This window comes from Pezoporus occidentalis, unplaced genomic scaffold, assembly GCF_034315485.1.
Source record: "Pezoporus occidentalis ecotype Australia unplaced genomic scaffold, CSIRO_AGI_Poc_V1 ctg10, whole genome shotgun sequence".
In the NCBI taxonomy this organism is placed as follows: domain Eukaryota; kingdom Metazoa; phylum Chordata; class Aves; order Psittaciformes; family Psittacidae; genus Pezoporus; species Pezoporus occidentalis.
The window spans coordinates 529,692-550,375 of record NW_026912779.1 but is presented as its reverse complement, the minus strand read 5'-3'; the positions used below and the strand labels follow the sequence as shown (position 1 = coordinate 550,375).

The window sequence follows — 20,684 nt, the reverse complement described above, 5'->3', positions numbered from 1 at the left end:
AATGTTGAGACCTGTGATCATAGACAGGAGCCAGAAAGCACAATTTATTCCTCTCCTCATTTAACCACATAGAATGAAGCTGGAGTTAAATGGGCACAGCCCTACTGAAAGGTGCAGTGCATTCGCTGTGATAGTCAGAGCACCTTTAATCCAGTGAAGTGCCTGAATGTGATTGTTTCCTCTGAATTCAACATCTTCGATCGGTCACTGGTTCGAAAGTTCTGGTCCCAAATGCTGCCAGGGCACTCACAGGGTTCGGGTTTGCTGTCTGTAAAAGCACAATTCAGCTGCTGGGGAAGGGGGTGTATTTCCTCCAAGCAGTAGGGTTTGGCTCCAGCACCATTCTGTCAGCTGCCATGTTACCATCAACACAGGGCGTTTGCTGGCACACAGCTGCAGAGTGGAAGTTAAAGGTTAAGGAAGGAGTCTTGTCACATTCCCAGTTAGCACTGATGGGAACAAAAGGAGACATCTGCTTGAGCGCTTGACTGCCGTTGCACCTGAACTAGTGCAGAGCAGGCTGGGTTCAGTCAGTTGTTCTAGAGCTGGTACATTCTTTATATTTCTGCTTCTTTTGAATAGTCGTATCTGGATAATTTTTCGCCTGAGTGTGATAAATGAGCTACAGAATTTGGCAGGGCAGTTATTTACAGCTGTACCTTGTGAGTTGTGCTCGATGTTCCCATGCATTGAAGTGTATTTGCTGGGTATGTTAATAATTCCATTTAGTCTTGTGGAATGGTGGGATCCTGAGGGAAAGCTCCCATTCGGGGGTGTACAGAATTCACAGACACAGGGGGATGAGCAGCTGAGTGCTCTATCATAGAATCATAGAACCATAGAATAGTTAGGGTTGGAAAGGACCTTAAGATTGTCTGGTTCCAACCCCCCTGCCGTGGGCAGGGACACCTCACACTAAACCATGGCACCCAAGGCTCTGTCCAGCCTGGCCTTGAACACCACCGGGGATGGAGCATTCACAACCTCCCTGGGCAACCCATTCCAGTGCCTCAGCACCCTTACAGTAAAGAATTTCCTCCTTAGATCCAACCTAAACTTCCCCTGTTTCAGTTTGAACCCGTTACCCCTTGTCCTGTCACTACAGTCCCCAATGAAGAGTCCCTCTCCAGCATCCCTATAGCCCCCTATCATGTTACTTTTCTCAGAATCGGATTAAAGCCATGTTTTACCTGGAGCATTTGAGCTATAATCACTCTGATTTGAAGTGCAGGGCGGTTGGGTTGGGATCTCTAAAAGCAGAACTGAAACACTTTGCAGTTTCATAGCTGTGTGTATAGACACGAACGCAGTACGGGTTGCTAGCATCATTTTCTCACCATTGCTGTCAGTGTGAGTGTATTTGTATGCATTAATCCTACCAGTTAGGAGTAAGGAAGGTTTCTCCAAATGCAATAACCCAGAATTTCCCCTCCGTAGCTTATGTTTAATGAGAATAATTTGAGAAACTGTCAGCTGGCTGAACCCAAAGTACCCCACTGGAAAGAGAAGTCATGTTTAATCTTGTAGCACTGACAATGATGATTATGGTTGTAACTGGATTCACTTTGGGGTTTTCAACCCGTAGTCTTCCTTTTCTAGGACCCTTCTCAGTACCCACGTAGCAAATGGCACTGAACTGGCCTTTCTCTGGTACTCTTTATACCCGGTAGTGGTGGCAGTGTCCATCTCAGCATCTGACATGTGCCTGTTTCCTTCTTCTCACCCAGGGTCGATTCTGAAGAAACTTTTGCACACTGGGAATTCTCTCAAGGTATTTCTCTGGGATGATGCATTCATAGTGCTTTCCCCTTGGATTCCTATGAGGTGTATTACTGTACGGTTTTCTATTATCGGTGGTTTTCAGCTTGTTGGGCTTCGTAGTGTTACTTATTCACCTTCTAACCACAGATTTGATTATTGTAATCCTAGTCTATTTAATATTTATCCTCAGTCATTTTGCTGTTTGTTTCTTCACGATGTCACTGTTACTGTACTTACAAATCTGTTTTAATATCTTCTGCTACAACATCATTCCCTCGTAGATAAGATGTGAAGGAATCCGCCTGTTTCTTCTCTGGCTCCAAGCGCTTCAGACTAACTGTGGGGAAGAGCAGATATTAATATTTGCATGCCTCGTGCCTGGCTTTCCACCCCTTACCTCCTCCCGAGGTCCCTGTACACTGGATAACCTCATTAGCCCTCCGAATTCACCGGATGGTGAGTAAATGGACACCATTTCCATGAGGGGCACATTGCTTCTCCTGCCACTGGGGTTGTGGTGGAACTGCAGAGCTTCTCATGGGGAAGGTGTTACATGAATGATGTTTGTCTTTCTGGTTTAGAGATGGACCGAATTTGCCAAGCTGTTGTATTTAGTGCAGCTGTGCAGCCTTCTGGTCTTGTCATTCTCAGTTCAGAACGTTGGGTTTGTTGGTTCATGGTTGCCTTTTGTGGGGGTTTAGTTAGTTTGTGTTTCTGCTGGAGCTGCAGCTCTATGAACATGTTACTGCGCAACCAGTAGGTGCAGAGATGTGCAGTTAACCTGCAGTGACTGCTTGTGTTAACCCCCAAACTGCTGCCAGGCAGAGGCTGGTGCCACCTCCGAGTGTATGTGGTAGGGCTTGGGAAACATGGGAAGCCCAAGTGGTTACTGACTTCATACAACGGTTTTGTTGTGCATTAACGGTTGTCTTCAGATTCATCTTTTTCTAGAAAATACCTTTTATTTAACTATTTTGGGGGGTTCTCTGCGTAAAACAGTTTCGTTTTATTTTAGCCAAGATTTCTCCAGAAGAAATAACCCCACTTGTGCCAGCGGTCTCTGGAGAGAAAATTGCTGAAGACCAAACCTGCTATTTTCTTCAGCTGCTGTTAAAATACATGGTGATTCAGGTGGGGAGGATACATGATTTTAACTCTTCATATTCATACTTATAGGAGGAAGTTCAGCCTATGCTGTACCTGCACGGAGCTGGTTTTGCCCCTCCGCAGGAAGAAGCTGTTTTCTGCACTTTCTTCCTCTTGTTTTTGAAAGGAAAATCATCCTAAAGCTATTTCCTGGGCTGTTTTGGTTAAAATAAGTTTTGCACACTTGTGATAAGAATTGCTGAATGTTATTCAAACTTGCAGGATAACTGACTGCTTTATGTGCTTGTGGCTGCATGTAGAAAATTGATCTGGGGTAAAGATGTGGTTTGTTCTCTTGGCCACATTGCAGGGCTGAGAAGACTATTTTATCTTGTTTGTTTGTTTCTCTCTAACTCCATGACAAAGGCTGCAAGCTTAGAGTGGAAGAATAAGGAGAACCAAGACACTGGGTTTAAGTTTCTCTTTACCTTGTTTAGAAAATACTACCTTCCTCACTTGTTTCCATCGTTCACAAAGCTGACCAACCTCTACAAGCCTGTCCTGGGTGAGTAGTGAATCCTGTCCTGTAAGTGGAAAAGAAGTAACAGTGACTGTGCTCAGTAGCATCTCTGTTCCCTCCCTCATATCACCACAGTTCTGCTGAATGAGGAGTTTTCCTCCCTCATCTCATGATTTGATGTATTTGTAGCGTATTTTGATTGTATTTGATTGATATTTGTAGCAAACTTGTGCTTTTCTGAGGTAGTCCAGGAAGCTGCTGCTGCTCAGGCTGCATAAGGGCTGGCCTGGTTTTCCTTTCCTAAGGGCATCTCCACAGACATAGCATTTACATGGAGTGAGTGAGGACTCTGTAACTGTGATGTGTAATGACAGAACATGCTCTCTGATGGGTTTGTTAAAGAACCAGCAAGCTGCCCCAGGCTGAGGGAGCAGCTAACTTAGTTATTCTCATTTTACTTCTTGTTTCCTTGAAGAGAAGACAGGAAGAAGGGCCAGATGCAAGGAGGTAAGATGCACATCTGCAGCTGCAGGATTAAAAGCATGTTAATTCAGAAACTCTCACATTTTTCCTAATTTTTCTACTGAATTATGTATGGGAGTCAATAGGAGCAGTGGTGTTCATCCTCACTTGGTGTACTGCAGCCTCTTCATCATCCTTCCCCAGTCCTCTGACATCTAATTCCTGTCCTTTGCACTTTAATATTTAGTGTCTAAGCTCACCTCGGTGCCACCTCAGCTCTGTTCACAGCTCCAGCCCAGGCCTTCCATGTCTTTGAGCTGTGCACCAGTGACTTTTCCCTAACTGTAAGCATCTGAGTGAATTATGACCCAACCCTGTCTCCCTTCAGCGACCTTCCACTTCTTCCCATGTATTTTCCTTCTTTTATTTCAGTTTATGCAATGCTCTTTGCACCAAGTATCCTTTTTCTTCTCGGTCTTCGCACTGTGGAGTGTTCCGGAGCCTCTTCTCTTTCTCACTGTACTTCATTAATAAAACTCTGTGAAACCTACGGCATTAACCAACACTGTAATAGTAGTTCCTTGTTTCAGGTTTTGCCCTTCTTTTTTGCAGCCCTTCTCCTTTGCTTTCCTTTGTTTTGCATGATACAAATTATAATCTGCAGGGAAAATCTCTGCTTTTATGTCCTTGCTTTTCTTTAGGGGTAGCAAATTTCTGACAATGTAAGCATTACTGTAATAAAAGCAGTCAGTTACTGCACCCGTTAGTTCATATGGAGAAGATGCTGGTGACACGTTCAGGACATTTAACCACACTCTGGAAGTTTTCTCAGATGAGTTTTTCTGTCTTTTTATCTCCCTAGATATTCCTGATGTAAGACCGAGGCCAGTGTACATCCCTGCAACACGGAACAATGAGAGTGTCTATAGCACCAAGATCCCCTACATGGCAGCTCGAGTTGTTTTCATTAAGTGGCTTGTTACCTTCTTCCTCGAGAAGAAATACTTACCTGCTGTTCAGAACGTGAAAAATGGGGGGGAAATGCTCCCTAAAATCATTCAGGTGCTTTGAAGTTCCTCTCTTTTTCCTTATGTTCATACTGACCTGGTGCATGATCACCGTGCACTGACAATGGGAGCAGGGAAGAAATGCTACCCCTGGGTGAATAAATGATATATTTGACTATTTGTACTTTGATGGAGGAGGGAATCTCCAAGGGAAACCCTTCAGGAATCCACTAAAGTTTGTGGCTTTTCTCTCATAGCTATTTGCTTCCCCAGCACCATCAGTATTATGTTCAGAGCTTCGGAATTCAATCTGTAAACTGTCATTCGTGCATGGACCATTTCCCAGCACATCAAAGGCCTCTTTGTTTCCCTCTCAATTACAGCAGCTGCGTGCAATGAGATATTAGGAAAAGACTGCACTTTCAGGTTGCTGGTTGAGACTTCTGTAGGAGCAGGGGCTCTGCAGGGATCTCGGAGGGATAGGTGTGTTTCTTAACGAGACTCCAGCCTCCTGTTAAAAGTTTAGGATCAATGCCAGCTTCTGTTCTCTTGAATCACAGGTGAGTGTCAGGTCTGGCTCCAGTGGGAAAGCCTGCAGGAACTATTGTGGGAGAACTGTGTATTTTCATGTCAATTGGTTTGGGAGCCCTTTACTGTAGAAGCTGGAGGCCCTAAACCAGCAACTGAAAGTGGCTTTTTAATTGATCTTTTCTTTCTGACTGGAAATTCCACCTTTTAAACTGCTGTGCACCAACAGGCAGAGCCGGGAGAAAGAACTGTTCCCATCTTCCTGAGGTTTATAGAGAGCACACACACAAATTTGGGTTGCATAAAGGTACTGCTGCCTCAGGGTGGAAGCTGGTTGGGAGTTAGCACTCAGCTGCTGGTGTGTGCCAGCCTTGGGCACACGCTGACCTCTGTGGCTCTGAATTCACTGACTGCAGCCTCGGCCTGGCTGGTGAGGCTGAATCTCACCCAAAGCTTCCTTGTGAAAAGCAGCAGAGATGTTAGTGTTGCTCTGTTGCTGCCCACTTGGCTGAGCAGAGAGCAGCCTCACTAACATGAACAGAAAGCAGAACTGTGTTTGGGTGATGCTTGTGTCAGTGTAAGCTGGGATTCTGGTAATTCAGAAGCAACTTTTAGTCCTCTGCCTGCTCCTGGCTGCATCACTTCAGCCTAGCAGAGTGCAAGATGTTGCAAAGTACATGCAATTGCAGAGCAAAACCTGTCCAGGACATGTCAGGAATAATAATGTGTGAGAGTATGAGCCGTGTGTAGCGCTATGAGCCACCTTTTCCCAAACCCAAGGGGATCTGGAGATTCCTCTCCCCTGTGTCTGTGCCTTCTCCACTCCCTCCACTGCACCCCTCCCTCATTTTTGCTTTATGACCTTGACAAGGTAGTTGCTGTTCTGGGCTGGGGGGCCATATGAAGTGTGCATTGTGTAGAGTGTAAGACCAAATTCCTTCTTGGATGAAGCAGTAGACTGGAAATGACGCTTCCCGAGCACCGGGATGCCAGTGTGTTGTGTGGCACAGAGCACGGGCGTCCCGAGGCCTGTGTAAGTGCCAGGGCAGTGGTGGATGTTGCTTCTCTCAGGGTGTGTGTTCTCCCTGCCCAGACTGTTGGTGGTGCAAGCCAGGATAAACCCACCGAGCTGGACACGGGCGCGTCGCACGCGGGCGAGCAGGAGCGGAGCCACTCCAACAGCAGCAGCCTGTCCGACAGACGGCTCAGCAGCTCCAGCCTCTGCAGCGTGGAGGAGCAGCACCGCCCCGTCTACGACATGGTGCAGAGGATCCTCCTGTCCACCCGGGGCTACGTGAACTTCGTGAACGAGGTGTTCCGGCAGGTCAGTGCCTGTGGTCAGTGCCTGTTGGGTTTGCCCTAAGGCAAATGTCATGGTTATGAGGCAGAAGGCAGCAGAGGCTGGTGCGCAGGTAACTGCTCAAACTGGATCTGACACACCAGCACCCTTTAGCTTGGAGTCCTTCCTAGGGCTAGCTTTAACAACAGTGCTGTGACATACTTATGGGAGCTGCAGGTTGTTGCTGGTGCCAGAATATTGAATGGGCCACTTCAGTTGTTCTTGGTATTGGGATATAATATAAAGGTGTGTAAAAAGCCGTTAGAATCATAGAATCAGAGAATAGTTTGGATTGGAAAGGACCATAAAATCATCCAGTTCCAACCCCCCTGCCATGGGCAGGGACACCTCACACTAAACCATATCACCCAAGGCCTCGTCCAACCTGGCCTTGAACACCGCCAGGGATGGAGCATTCACAACCTCCCTGGGCAACCCATTCCAGTGCCTCACCACCCTCACAGGAAAGAATTTCCTCCTTATATCCAATCCAAACTTCCCCTGTTTAAGTTTTAACCTGTTACCCCTTGTCCTGTCACTACAGTCCCTAATGAAGAGTCCCTCCCCAGCATCCCTATAGCCCCCCTTCAGATACTGGAAGCTGCTATGAGGTCTCCATGCAGCTTTCTCTTCTCCAGGCTGACCAGCCCCAACTTTCTCAGCCTCTCTCAGCCTTTTAAGCCTATTAGCTTGCAAGTATGTTATTTGAATTAGTTCCTGTGATCAACATCAGTTTTTAATGTTGAATATTAGTTGCTTCTACTTGTATTTGTCATTAATTTGACATCTTTTGAGTTGTTTCGGATACGTATGCATGTGGCCCTGCAGGAGAGGCTGTTTTCTGTTTGTTCGGTTTGTTTGTTCTGTGGTCTTGGTTCATTGGATTTTGCTTTGGTTTGGAATTTTTTCTTTCCTATTGTTTTTTTTTTTAATTTTACCATTGCTTTTTTTCTGGGACTGAGGTACAGATTGCTTAAAGTGGCAGTTCCAGGTGACACAAAGGTGCAGGAGCTGCTCTCCAGCAGCTGAGTGATCATCATTCACAAGCTTTACTGCGAAGTGGCTCGTGTGGCACGGACTAGGAACCCTTGTTTGGGTTTAGGAGCCTATCTCGGTGCTTTTCATTGCGTGGCTGGCACGGGGGGAGGAGGCAGCAGTGGTTCAGGAGGCAGCAGTGGTTCAGGAGGCAGCAGTGGCTCAGGAGGCAGCAGTGGCTCAGGAGGCAGCAGTGGGACAGGAGGCAGCAGTGGCTCAGGAGGCAGCAGTGGTTTAGGAGGCAGCAGTGGCTCAGGAGGCAGCAGTGGCTCAGGAGGCAGCAGTGGTTCAGGAGGCAGCAGTGGTTCAGGAGGCAGCAGTGGCTCAGGAGGCAGCAGTGGGACAGGAGGCAGCAGTGGGACAGGAGGCAGCAGTGGGACAGGAGGCAGCAGTGGCTCAGGAGGCAGCAGTGGGACAGGAGGCAGCAGTGGACAGGAGGCAGCAGTGGCTCAGGAGGCAGCAGTGGCTCAGGAGGCAGCAGTGGGACAGGAGGCAGCAGTGGCTCAGGAGGCAGCAGTGGTTCAGGAGGCAGCAGTGGGACAGGAGGCAGCAGTGGGACAGGAGGCAGCAGTGGTTCAGGAGGCAGCAGTGGGACAGGAGGCAGCAGTGGGACAGGAGGCAGCAGTGGGACAGGAGGCAGCAGTGGGACAGGAGGCAGCAGTGGCTCAGGAGGCAGCAGTGGTTCAGGAGGCAGCAGTGGGACAGGAGGCAGCAGTGGTTCAGGAGGCAGCAGTGGGACAGGAGGCAGCAGTGGTTCAGGAGGCAGCAGTGGCTCAGGAGGCAGCAGTGGCTCAGGAGGCAGCAGTGGGACAGGAGGCAGCAGTGGGACAGGAGGCAGCAGTGGCTCAGGAGGCAGCAGTGGGACAGGAGGCAGCACTTGTGTGGTTCCGAAGCGCTGTGGCCTGCTGCCCTCTCCTGGTGTGAGCTCGCAGCGTGTGAGGTTGGAGCGGCTGCAGGGAACCAAGGCTCCTCGAGGACTCTCTTCGGTATGGTCAGTGTTCAGGAACCGAGACAGATAATGGTGTTTGCATCCAGTTTGTGCTTATGCTCCCTTACAGGAAGCTCACTCGGTACTGTGAATTCCTGCTTTCCTTCCCCTGCTTCCCTTCCCCTGATTTCCTTCCCCTGCTTTCCTTTTTCTTCTGCTTTCCTTTTCCTTTCTACCCCACTTCTTAGCCTTTCTGATAGCATTCTATGTCATGCCCATTCCTCCCACTGGTGAGCTCTACTGTTGTATTAGCTGGCTTGTGGCTCTTCCAGCTTCTGTATCCTTCATAAGTTGGCAGTGTCTGTGAAGACATGCTCAGTAATTTCACACACTTTCTCTATGGCACAATTGAACTTGCTTTTGCTATAACCCTTCCATTTCTGTTGAACCAGCTGCTGGGTGTTGCGCTTCCTGCTGGATAGAGACAAGGAAGTGTGTGGTGTGATGTGATTTCCCCTGACCCGAGCAGTGTGCCCTTGCAATGGGTTTGCAGCTAGGCTGGGGTAGGAGGTGCTATAGCTTGTGGCCCTGTTGATCCTGAAGAGTGGATCACCTCTTCAGAGTTGAAAAGATCAATTTTTCAGTATGAAAAATGTGTTTTCCTCTCTTTCAGTGTTTTTATAACATAATGCACATTGATATCAACATTTTTTGTTGGCAAAATGTGATTTTTTATTACAAGATGACATTTTCAGGTATTGATTTCTGTGCCTGTTCACTGCAGTGCACAGGTCTGTCACTGTTTCCAGTCTCCTAAGGCCCACAGGTATGTGGGGAAGCAGGCAGTGCAGCCTTTGGGAGCTTTGGGAGAGGGTGTCTGTACAGCATGACTCCCAGATACAGATACTGAGCAGCATGTTGGGCAGAAATGCACAGCTGCAGTGAGGAGGGATCGAGTGCCAGCCGCTGTTACCCTTGTCACAACTCACTGCCTTGTCTGAGGTGGCACTTCCCATCACCCACTGCTGGTGGGACAGGGAGATCCCCTCTCCAGGAGGTGCAGAGCAGTTCCCAGGCTGTGCCTGGCAGTGTTTGGGGCTGGTGATGGCTTGGGGGGTGAATCCAGGTGGATTCCTTCTGTGTCCTAGGTTTAGTAAAATGAGTTAACTTTTCAATTCAGGCTTTTCTGTTGCCACCTTGTGACGTATCTGCAACGCGGAAAGTGGTTAAGGTGTATCAGAAGTGGATACTGCAGGAGAAGCCGGTGTTCATGGAGGAGCCAGACAAGAAGGATGATGGGCAGGATGCTGGTGACAACCTAGAAGATTCCTCAGTGCAGACGGATGGTAAACATGTATGGCATCAGTGTTACCTACTCCATCCTGTCACCTACAGCACATGACTGAAGTTAAAACTTGGTGTAAATGAGTAACAGCTTAAAAATGTGTGGAAAATCAAGATTAAAATAGACTTTTATTTAGGGACTCAAAATAGCTACTGAGTGTTCAGTAGCACTTGCAGAGTGCAGGGAGAGATTGCACCTGTATTGAAACACGATTTGTTGGTTACCCCTGCCTGCACTAACGTGGCAGCAAGAACTGAATGGAGCAAATTGCCGATAGGTTCTGCAGTGTTAACATTCACGTTGTTTGTTGGCCTCGTGCGTGTAAGAGTGATTCCGTTTGGTGGTAGGTACTCCAGAATCTGACAGTATGCACCGGTTTGTATGTACTGGGTGAAATACTTGGGTTAGTCTAGGAAATCAAAGGGTAGATAAAGATTATGTGCATCATTTTAATAGCCTATACTGAACATCAGTAAAAATTGACTTTGACACTACTGACACTGTGAAGCTGTTTAGAGGGAGGTTTTGTTGTACTGAGAAAGGGGTTTGAGTGGTAAAAACACAGTGAGAATTACAAGGTTTTGACAGATTATTTGTGGAGAATTTACAGTTTTGCCAGGCTTGAATTCAAATATTACTACAATCGGTAACTATAAAATGTGATATGAAATATTTCAAATAACATAGCCTTCAAACTTTTATGAAACTTTATATTCCACGTACCATCTGTTTGTTCAGAGATCAAGCAACAACAGATGTGCCTTCCTTGCTGAAATGAAGCAGGACACGAGAGGTCCCCTTTTTGCTGTTGACAGCTTAAATGCTTTATATTAAATATGGGCACACTCCTTCCTGCTCCTCACTAACCCAGTCTGTGTTTGACAGCTCTCCTCTGAGCACTCGGGACACAAGCGCTCCTCCAGCTGGGGCAGGACGTACTCCTTCACCAGTGCTGTTAACAGGGGATGCGTGCTGGAAGAGGAGGACAGAAACGTTAAAGCTGGTGCTCAAGCTGCATTGCAGGTGTGGTCTGTAGGAGGGGAACGGGGCTGTAACTGGATCACATAACCTCATCGCTTCATCATTTAACCTAATCATGTAACTCACACTGCAGGTTATAATACAGTCGCTGAGATTAAGGCAAGCAACTACTAGCAGTTGATGGGCTTTGTAAGCCAGGATTTGCACTGTATTTATAACTTTTTGTAATGTACATTGAGCCCTGGGACCATATCTTGCAGTCAGATAGCTATATTTTGTGACAGGAAGTTCATGTTTTTCTGCTGTGGGTACTGGGAATCAATCAGAACTGTACACTTGCTCTCATTGAGCCTCAGTTATGGGGAATACTGGTGGCTGCTCAGGCATGCAATGCCAGGGAATGAGTAGCTGGAGGAATGGTGCTCTTGCCTCAGCACATAGCAGAGGTACTCACCAAACCCACAGTGTGTGCCACGTGCCTTTGCTGGGTCTGGAATGCCACCTGAGTTGTTGCTGGAACAGTGGGGCAGAGCAAAGTGATAGGTAAAACATGAAACCTGCTCTAGAGAAAGTGAAAGGTTTGGCTGGAGGAGGAGAAGTGTTTTCCTTATTCCTGACACCACTTAAACTGTCTGTCAATGCCTGTTCTGAAGGTGTTCCTGACAAACTCTGCTAATGTTTTCTTGCTGGAACCCTGCCCTGAAGTCCCTGTGCTGCTGAAGGAGCAGGTGGATGCTTGCAAAGCCGTTCTGAGCATCTTTAGGCGCATGATAATGGAGCTATCTATGAATAAAAAGACATGGTAAGCTTAATACATTCTGCATTGTTTAAGAGGAAATTATCAACATTTAAGTTTTATGGGAGAACTGTTGGGTAGGGAACAGACTGGCTTTCCCAGGGACAGACCTTTCTGTGTCAGTTACCCTGGTGGCTTGCCTCGGAATGGATCTGTGAGCTTGCGGGTTCTGCTGAGTCCACATCGTTGTGTGATTTGACATGTGGGTTCTGGCTGGTGTTGCCATTCCTGACTGCACCCCTCAGAAGTGAGTTACTGTTGTCCACAACAAACTAACATGTTGCACTGTGAAGTGCACTGTGAATGTTTTGATCTGTGAAGTCTCAAGTGTGATCACTTTATAAGTCAAGCTCCCTGGAGAATTAAGAGGGGGTTTTGGTACATGAAAATTAACGAGTACAATTGATAGAACATGTGAACACAAAGTGCGATTTTGTTTTGGCTCCAGGGAGCAGATGTTACAGATACTCCTTAGAATAACAGAAGCTGTGATGCAGAAGCCAAAGGAAAACCAGATCAAAGATGCGTTTGCTCAAAGCATGTCAGGATTGCTTTTCCGAGTGAGTGACTGGGGCTGGTTGGTTTGTTTGGGGGGTTTAGGTTGGTTCTCCATGATGCTTACCCATAGTTTTAGTTAAATGCTGTGAAACCTACTTGGAAACCATGAAGAGATTCTCCTTTGCAGTACTACAAGGAATTACTTTGTAAATTGCTCCTAACAGAGGGAGACAGGCTGATCTGATCTGTTCCTCAGGGCTCTGTGACAAACAGTGGTAGAACACTCAGGCACGCAGTCTCTGTGGGGGTATCTCTAAGGTGTAAGCTTGATGTAACTAAGTCCAGCTGGCACATCACAACTGAGGCCCATTGAATGACGTGAAAACATTTATACATCCTAGTGTACTTCAGAAGCTCAGCTACAGTGTCCAGGCCTGAGTGCCACAGGTGTAGCTCGGTCACTGAGATCACTCTGTAGGTGTAGGAGACAGTTCTCCATCATCATCATCATCACCATCATCGTTATTATTATTAGTCACAGTTTATTTCAGTTTGCCAGGGAACATCCAGACCACCTGAGGCATGTGTTTGGGAATGCTTAGATTTCCTTAGTGAACAACTTTCACAGTTATTTACCCCCTGATGTCTGGGGATGGTTTTCTGATGCAAGACCCTGCCTGTGCATCACGAATACTCAGTGCTAATGTGCAGGTCGGTGCTGACTTCAGCAACATGGGTCAGGGTTGTGCTGGATTCAAGAGCTGTCACTCATTTCTGTCTCTCAGACCCTCATCGTGGCGTGGATCAGAGCCAACCTGAGCGTGTACATCTCCCGGGATCTGTGGGATGAGCTGCTCAGTGTCCTGTCCTCCCTGACCGACTGGGAGGAGCTCATCACCGAGTGGGCCAACATCATGGACTCTCTGACAGCCGTGCTGGCCAGAACTGTGTACGGGGTGGAGATGACAAACTTGCCCTTGGATAAGCTCAGTGAACAGAAAGAAAAGAAGCAGAGAGGGAAAGGTTGGTCTGTGCTTCAGTGCCTTTTGTATCCAACAAGTTAAATATTTAATCTCAAAAATTAATTTGATTTAATCTAACATTAAATACTCCTTAATCTAATGTAAGAACCTGTTTAATCAAATGTGAAGTGCTCTGGATTTGTGTATTCTCACTGTGGGAGGAAAGGTAATTGGGGTCAATAGAAGAAGCAGGTTTTAGTACGCGCTTAAATTCAGTCTTTGCTGTGTAGTGGCAGTGAAACGTGGTTTCCAGTGCTGTGGTCTGGCCTAGTCAGCAGTGCAGGAATTCCTTTCCATGTCTCTTTCTTAACCTTTATTAAAGTATTTTAGCTGCATTTACGTGCCACTTACAATTGATGCACGTAGTTGAAGCAGTGATTGATTTTTATTGATAGTAAAAGTTCACCTGTGTTTAAAAGGTGAATGTTTTTCATGCCCGAGTGCTTGTAAGCCCATTCATACTTAGCAGAAACACGTGCCAAAGTATGCAATGACTGAGGATTTTGCTTGCTTTCTCTCTAAGGTGGCATGTTGGAGCCTCAGAAGACAGCTGTAGTGGGAAGATCTTTCTCATTAAGCTGGAAAAGCCATCCTGAAGTTGTGGAGCCGATGAGATTCAGAAGTGCCACAACCTCTGGAGCCCCAGGGGTTGAGAAAGCAAGAAATATTGTTCGTCAGAGAGCAACAGGTTAGACATAAAGAACTAAATGCTTGTATCCTGAAACACTCGTGTGTTAAATCTGCCTTTGAGTTGTGGCTGCTTCCAAAAGTAGTGCAACTTAATAGTTAAATGCCTGAGCAGAGATGCTGTGTACCTGTGGCTGGATGTCCTGACCACTGCCACTGTGAACAGATAATCCAAGTATTTTGGAAGACTCTAAGTAGATGCTTTGAAGCACATTACATTTAATTGCAAGTTACTCCTGTGCACACTATGCTTTTCTGTAAAGTACGTCCCATTCCTATTTATGATTTGATAAGAAAGCATTTATTAACATCAGTCAGATAGTACCTGGTGCTTCTGCCCTTCACACAGCTATTGACTGGGAGCACAAGGTAAACCAGATACGTAGCAAACAATTTCATCCTTTCTTACTTGCTTTGTTTCCTTTTAATTGGCATAATGAGGTATGTACAGCATCTCCTTTTCCTTTTCTCTCTCATATTTACCTCTGGAAAGAGGAAAACAGGAGAAAGGAGAGCAGGGGTGAGGAATGATGGGGCATGTCTGAGACCCCAGGCATGGAACAGATATCTGCTTTTTCAAGCATTTCAGCAGCCTGAATCTGATCTCTTTATTTCGTGGTAGCATGGTTCTGTGTTCCAGTGCAGTGGGATAAGGATGAGAAAACTCCATAGAAAACCTGCTTTTGAATAGGACAGATTTCACTGTGCAGCTTCCTGCCTCCATCCTAACAGATTAGTTGTGTTCCTTACCAGGAGAACTTGAAGGTGATTCTGTGTTTTGAGGCTTTAGGCTTCATGACTAAGCCACAGGCTTCAGCTTAGATCACAAAACATTTTGTCAATGGAGTCAGTCATTCTTTGTGTCTGTTTTACTTTCAAATCCAGTGAGTTCCTATTTCTGCTCCAGTGGGAGCTCACTCTTCTGCCACCACGTTTCTCCCCTAGTGCTCTCTAGGGGAGAGATATCTCTGCTCGCCAGAGCAGTCGAGAGAACCTGGAGGTGTTGATTATCAAAGGCTTTTTGAGTCTAACCTCCAGCTCAGAGCAGGTCTGCTCAGAGCAGGGTGCTTGGGCTTTACCCAGCCTGGAGCTGGGATGCAGCTTCACAAGCCACACCAGAGGCAGCTCTGTCTTCAGATCAGTTTCAACAGGTTTTCCAGTCTTTATTTTTGAGCTGTATGTTCTGCTACAGATACTTTGGGGCAAAGAAAAGAGGGTAAAGTCCATTCAGCCCAGGGACAGGAATTGTGCACTGGCAGAATGTACAGTGGGGGAACTGCTGTGGTTCAGGAATCACTGGTTGTTGCACTCTCAGTGAGTGAGAGGCAGTTGCACATTATTGACTTAGGGCTCCTAGGAAAAACTTCTGGGCTTAATGGTGTAATTCCCCCCCCCCCCCCCCCCCGATTGTTGTGTTTCATTGTATCACAACATTCAGAACCCCAAATATTTCCTTACTGTTTCTGACCTAATTCTTGCTTTATTTCTCCCTGGAAGCCAAGCGCAGCCAGTCTATCAGCAACTGTGTGCACCTTTATGAGGCTTTGCCAGCTACTAAAAGCGTCCCTCTCCTGCTTCACACTGTGAGCTCTCTCTTACCTGGTATCTCTTACACTTCTTGCTCTCACAGACTGTCAGGTACTGTACTTGAAATCACCTTTTATATGAATGTTCTTTATATTTTAAACTGCTGTCTCTCTGTTCCCCTTCTGTCTTTAGTGGGGTGGAATGGGATGTGTTGCCCTGGTTCTGTTTCTCACACATCAGAGCTGTTCAAAACATGGTGTTAACCCACAGTGGTAAGAGATGAGCAAGTTCAGTGGGAACACAACTTGTCCTTTTTCACGGTTACAGAGGGTGCAAACAGTGCCTCCTTGTAGCTTTTTGTTACCCTGGCACTGGGTTCAGTGTCAGTAACTTTGTCACTGAAGAGCTACTGCAGAAACTGCTTGAAGGTGTGAGCTGGTGCAAGCACAATACGCAGAGAAACGCAGCTGGTTGAGCTACTTAACAGAAAAATCTCCTTCACTCTGTTACACAGTTACAGATCCATGCTTATAAACGTGCCCTTTTTCCTTCCATAGAATTCTGTCTGTAATTATTGATTCCAGAAGCAAATGTAAAAGATTTGTCTGTGCCTTTAGCTCTCGGGTAGTGTTTGATTTCTCTCAGATGTTTGCAGTACTGCAAGCAATGCAAGTGTTGTTCATTTTAATATAAAAGATTACCATGAATCGTAATTAATTTCTTAATAAAGAAATCCTTTTATTCATGCTTACACTTTCTATTACTTGATTTATGGAAGGTTTCCAAGCAGTTGTTAAAGTTTTAATGTAGGGCGGACCAAATGTACTAAGGGTAAGGGAAGCAAACACTAAAGGCAGCAGTCCAGATTTGGGCGTTTAGTGTTATTTAGACTCACATGGGTGTATTTCTGCTCAAGTGCAGTAAACCTTGGATTTTCCAAGGAGTGGGTCCTGCTGTTGTGACAACTGAAGCTGGAGCAAGCCCTAAGCCTGCACCTCCTGAGCTGAGCTCTGCGCTGGTGCCCAGACACAGCTGAGTAAAAGCGAGCACAGAGTGCCTGGCTGGAGGGCACTCATCCTGCCCCTAGCCAGGGGTGCTGGTGGAGCAGCCAGCTTGCTCGTCCTCTGAGCAGGCTGTCCTTTCTTTCTGCTTTCAGCTGGGAAACCTCTGAAAGTAACTCTGTCCCCTCCTGCATTTCACCTCCTGGGACGGGTTTCTGACTCGAGCCCTAAGCAGGGTTGGAGCTGAAGTTGTTGCAGCTACTGAATTGAATTGGTTATTTGTTCTGGTGTCCTCAACATAAAAAGGACATGGAACTGTTGGAACAAGTCAGAGGAGGCCATGAGGATGATCAGGGGCTGGAGCACCTCCTGTGTGGAGACAGGCTGAGAAAGGTGAGGCTGTTCAGCCTGGAGAAGAGAAGCTGCGTGGAGACCTCACAGCAGCCTTCCAGTATCTGAAGGGGGGCTATAGGGATGCTGGAGAGGGACTCTTCATTAGGGACTGTAGTGACAGGACAAGGGGTAACGGGTTCAAACTGAAACAGGGGAAGTTTAGATTGGATATAAGGAGGAAATTCTTTACTGTTAGGGTGCTGAGGCACTGGAATGGGTTGCCCAGGGAGGTTGTGAATGCTCCATCCCTGGCACTGTTCAAGGCCAGGTTGGACAGAGCCTTGGGTGAGATGGTTTAGTGTGAGGTGTCCCTGCCCATGGCAGGGGGGTTGGAACTGGATGATCTTAAGGTCCTTTCCAACCCTAACTATTCTATGATTCTATTTTATCACTTTCTGCAAGACACCTGAGGCAGCAGTGATGCTGTGCGGTCAGTACACGCCAGAGCTGTTGGGGTTTGTGCATGGGCACTTGTGAGGTACTTCTCTAAAGCACACACAACGTTCATTAAGTGTTTCAGCATTACACTCGGTGCAGGCTGAACAAGCTGAGCACTGTGTCCTCCTGAGGCTGCTGCTGCAGCCTCTGTGTGTCACCCATTACCCATCCCAAGGGCTGCACTTCTTGATCCTGTCTGAGGAAGCACAGCCTCGATGTCAGTGCTTGTGGAGCAGAGCAGAGGAGGCAGGAGGAGTGTAACGGAAAGCTGGGGGAAAGGACACTAGTCCTTATTGGAAAACAGAGATGCCAGGAATCTCATAGAAGTTGCCACAGCAGCACTTTCCATCTGGCTTTAAGAAGGGAAGGTACCACTGGCTGTGTGATCTGAGCAGTCACTGGTGGCTGTGGTGGGGTGTGTGGACCCCCTTCTCAGCTGCTTTCTGGGGAAGGAGTTAGCAAGCAGGTTAGGATTGGGAGGTGACGTTAACCACTGCCATAGCCGTAACCAAAAGCACCTCTACTTGCCTGCAGGAAACCTGGAGAGGGGCTTGGGACAAGGGCCTGGAGGGCCAGGCCAAGGGGAATGGCTTGAACCTGCCCAAGGGGAGACTGAGCTGAGCTCTGAGGCAGAAGCTCTTCCCTGTGAGGGTGCTGAGGCGCTGGCACAGGGTGCCCAGAGAAGCTGTGGCTGCCCCATCCCTGGCAGTGTTCAAGGGCAGGTTGGACACAGGGGCTTGGAGCAAGCTGCTCTAGTGGAAGGGGTCCCTGCCCGTGGCAGGGGTTGGAGCTGGAGGAGCTTTGAGGTCCCTTCAACCCAGACCAGGCTGGGATTCTGTGAATGGGAACATACTCAATCCCAAATGTTGCTGTCTTTGCCCCCACCCCAGTGCTCAGAGAAATGCATTTCTGCAAGCCCTGTGTTGCGAGCTCACCTCAGGAGCCCCGGATGCTCCTTCCCCACTCTGTCAGTTCACTTTCTCACTTGAATTTTCATGCCCCTTTCTCCTCTCTTTCGATTTCTCATTTGCAGTCACAACAAAAAGCTGCAGGATGCAGTTTGCCCTCAGAAACCTCAGATTGGTTTTACCCTGTCTGAACTGTTGCCTTTTTGATTGTCCCCCTCCCATCCTCACGGACAGGTCGGTCAGCACAGCCGTGCCCTGCGCTCTGCATCTCTAGCAGTGCTGCAGCTTCTCCTCTGTCCTGTTTCCAGAAGGAGCAGGGCCTTGTGTGGGGCTCTAGCACTGAAAACCAGCTTTGTTCCCATGGCTCCCACCCCTCCTCGTGCACTCTGGACCCCAAAGCCATTTCTGTCCCTTTTATAGCCCTTTCACCACTGGCACCGCTCCTACACCTCTCTCTAAACTTCACAGTTTTCTAAGGATAGTGTATAAAGCCTAAATGATAACTCTGTAAGTGGGAGGGACGTTCCAGCTCTGGAACCTGGGAAGTCTGAATGTACGTGGATAGGTACTGAACTTCTCATATAGCTGCCTTAGGTGAGGAGTTCACATGGGTGCGTCATTCTGAGCTGTGCGAATGTTCTGTGTTCAACCACCAGAAGTGGAAGAATCCCAGCAGCTGGAAAATCCAGCGGGAGCAGAAGCCTCGGGCCTGTTTGCAGAGCAAGAGCAGGAGCTGACTCGGAGCAGCAGCACCTCGGACATCGCAGAGCAGTTCCCACCCGATTTTCTCCAAGGTAATTCCTACAGACCACAGCGATGCTGCACCTCTGAAGAGCAAGCGTGGGGCTTGTCCAGCCCCGTAAGTGCTGCTCTTACCTGCTTTGCTTTCCAGCGCCGTTCTAAGATGTGTTTTTATCTTGGTTTCTTAGCGAATGTATCGTTGGTGTCTTGTTGAAATAACTATTGGTAAGAAGTTACAGACCCACATGCAGGACACGACCTTTATAAAGCAAGGCAGTGACCAAGGGAACCTTTAAACGTGTGCATTTTGTGTGTAACTCTTGACATTTATTTCTTTTAATCTGGCTTGCATTTAAATTTTGTCTTCGAGAGAACAGCTTTGCTGTTCCATCATGTAGGTTATGCTTATGAAGGATCTTCCACAACACCTTGTGTTCTGTTGTAATGTATGACTTCCCTGAGCTATAGACACAAGTGACATGTAAACGTAACCGAAGTGCTCGTGTGCTGTGCTGGGTACTTTGGTCCCACAAATGTCTGTGTTTCTTGTTTGCTTTCCAAAATTTCTAGGTAAAAAGGCTGGAGCTCCTCATAATTCCACTTCTGCAGACTCCAAATGCGTTCAGGAAAATGCGGGGTGCGCAAAGAAGGAACATGAAGCTGAGCAAGTAAGGCAAAACAGGAAGTAACCGTTGATGGGAGCCTACCAATGTTTCATTTCTAATGAGGTGGTTTTAGTGCTTAGAAACTGCAGCAGCTGCCAGTGTGAAAAGCCATGAATCACATCTCTAGTTTGGAGCCTGGAGTTGCGCTGTAGCTGCTCACATGTTGAGTGATGTGAGCGTTCTGCCTCCCCCCTCTTGTCAGTTGTTTCTGCAGGCTGAGGTGGTGCCTGTATTGCAGGTTTATGCGAGACTTCTGTGCTTTTTATATTAACTAGAAACACGAAGTTAATAACTTTTAAAGTGTAAATAATTCATGGCTATTACAGAGCTACAGTGCACTGGAATAAATGTTTCATGGTTTAAAGTACTGGGGGAAGTGCTCTCCTCCAGCACCATTTGTGTCACCAGCTGTGTACTGCAGAGGGCTGTGCAAGTTACCATCAGGACAGGAAAGCTTCATAAATTTTTAATGCAACTTTGGACTAAATGGCAGAAATAATGATGGCTGGGGCTGATCATCCCGGTGGAAGTGTAATGCAGCGTGGCACGGAGGGCTTCAAGCTGAATCTTGTCTTTGGACCGTGGCTCTCCCATATGTCTGGACTTGGAAGTGCCACTAATTGTGTCCCATTGCCTGGGAGTGATGGGCAGGTCTCTCCAGCTGCAGTGGTAGATAATGCCATGATGATTTCTAAAGCCAGATGTCTCTTTGGGGGCAAGAATTGCTCAGATTTAGGCAGAACGAATGAATGGATTAATGTCTGGCCAGGGGTCAGAAATTGCTTTAAGAGATGTATACATTTATTTAAAACTAGTCACAGTAATAATTGCGAATCTCAAAATGGAATGTCACAAATGTTACCTGAATCGAAGAATTTCCTTTTTTCTACTCCTGAGAGTAGAGATTCCTTCAGCAGTTAGATCCAGTGTGCCCCGAGGGCCTTTGTGTTGGGGCTTGGTGTTAAGTTCTGCCAATACAGGTGCCACAGAGATGTGAATTGGAAGGTGACCTGCCA

The 20,684-nt window shown here is 47.2% G+C and overlaps 1 protein-coding gene across 3 annotated transcripts in view; it reads left to right on the top strand.

Moving 5' to 3' along the window:
• The window catches only part of RALGAPA2 (Ral GTPase activating protein catalytic subunit alpha 2), a 115,707-nt gene that overhangs the window by 20,790 nt on the left and 74,233 nt on the right, over nt 1–20,684 (top strand). For 2 of the 3 annotated variants that reach the window (XM_062608072.1, XM_062608082.1), the window contains exons 5-19: nt 1,728–1,771; nt 2,043–2,217; nt 2,777–2,892; nt 3,274–3,412; nt 4,692–4,891; nt 6,458–6,688; nt 9,847–10,020; nt 10,897–11,034; nt 11,646–11,794; nt 12,237–12,348; nt 13,072–13,309; nt 13,832–13,996; nt 15,493–15,633; nt 18,919–19,056; nt 19,574–19,671. In XM_062608072.1, coding sequence (XP_062464056.1) covers nt 1,728–1,771; nt 2,043–2,217; nt 2,777–2,892; nt 3,274–3,412; nt 4,692–4,891; nt 6,458–6,688; nt 9,847–10,020; nt 10,897–11,034; nt 11,646–11,794; nt 12,237–12,348; nt 13,072–13,309; nt 13,832–13,996; nt 15,493–15,633; nt 18,919–19,056; nt 19,574–19,671 — 2,258 coding nt within the window. The remainder of the gene's footprint in view (nt 1–1,727; nt 1,772–2,042; nt 2,218–2,776; nt 2,893–3,273; nt 3,413–4,691; nt 4,892–6,457; nt 6,689–9,846; nt 10,021–10,896; nt 11,035–11,645; nt 11,795–12,236; nt 12,349–13,071; nt 13,310–13,831; nt 13,997–15,492; nt 15,634–18,918; nt 19,057–19,573; nt 19,672–20,684) is intronic. The other variant, XM_062608094.1, reaches the window with a different exon arrangement.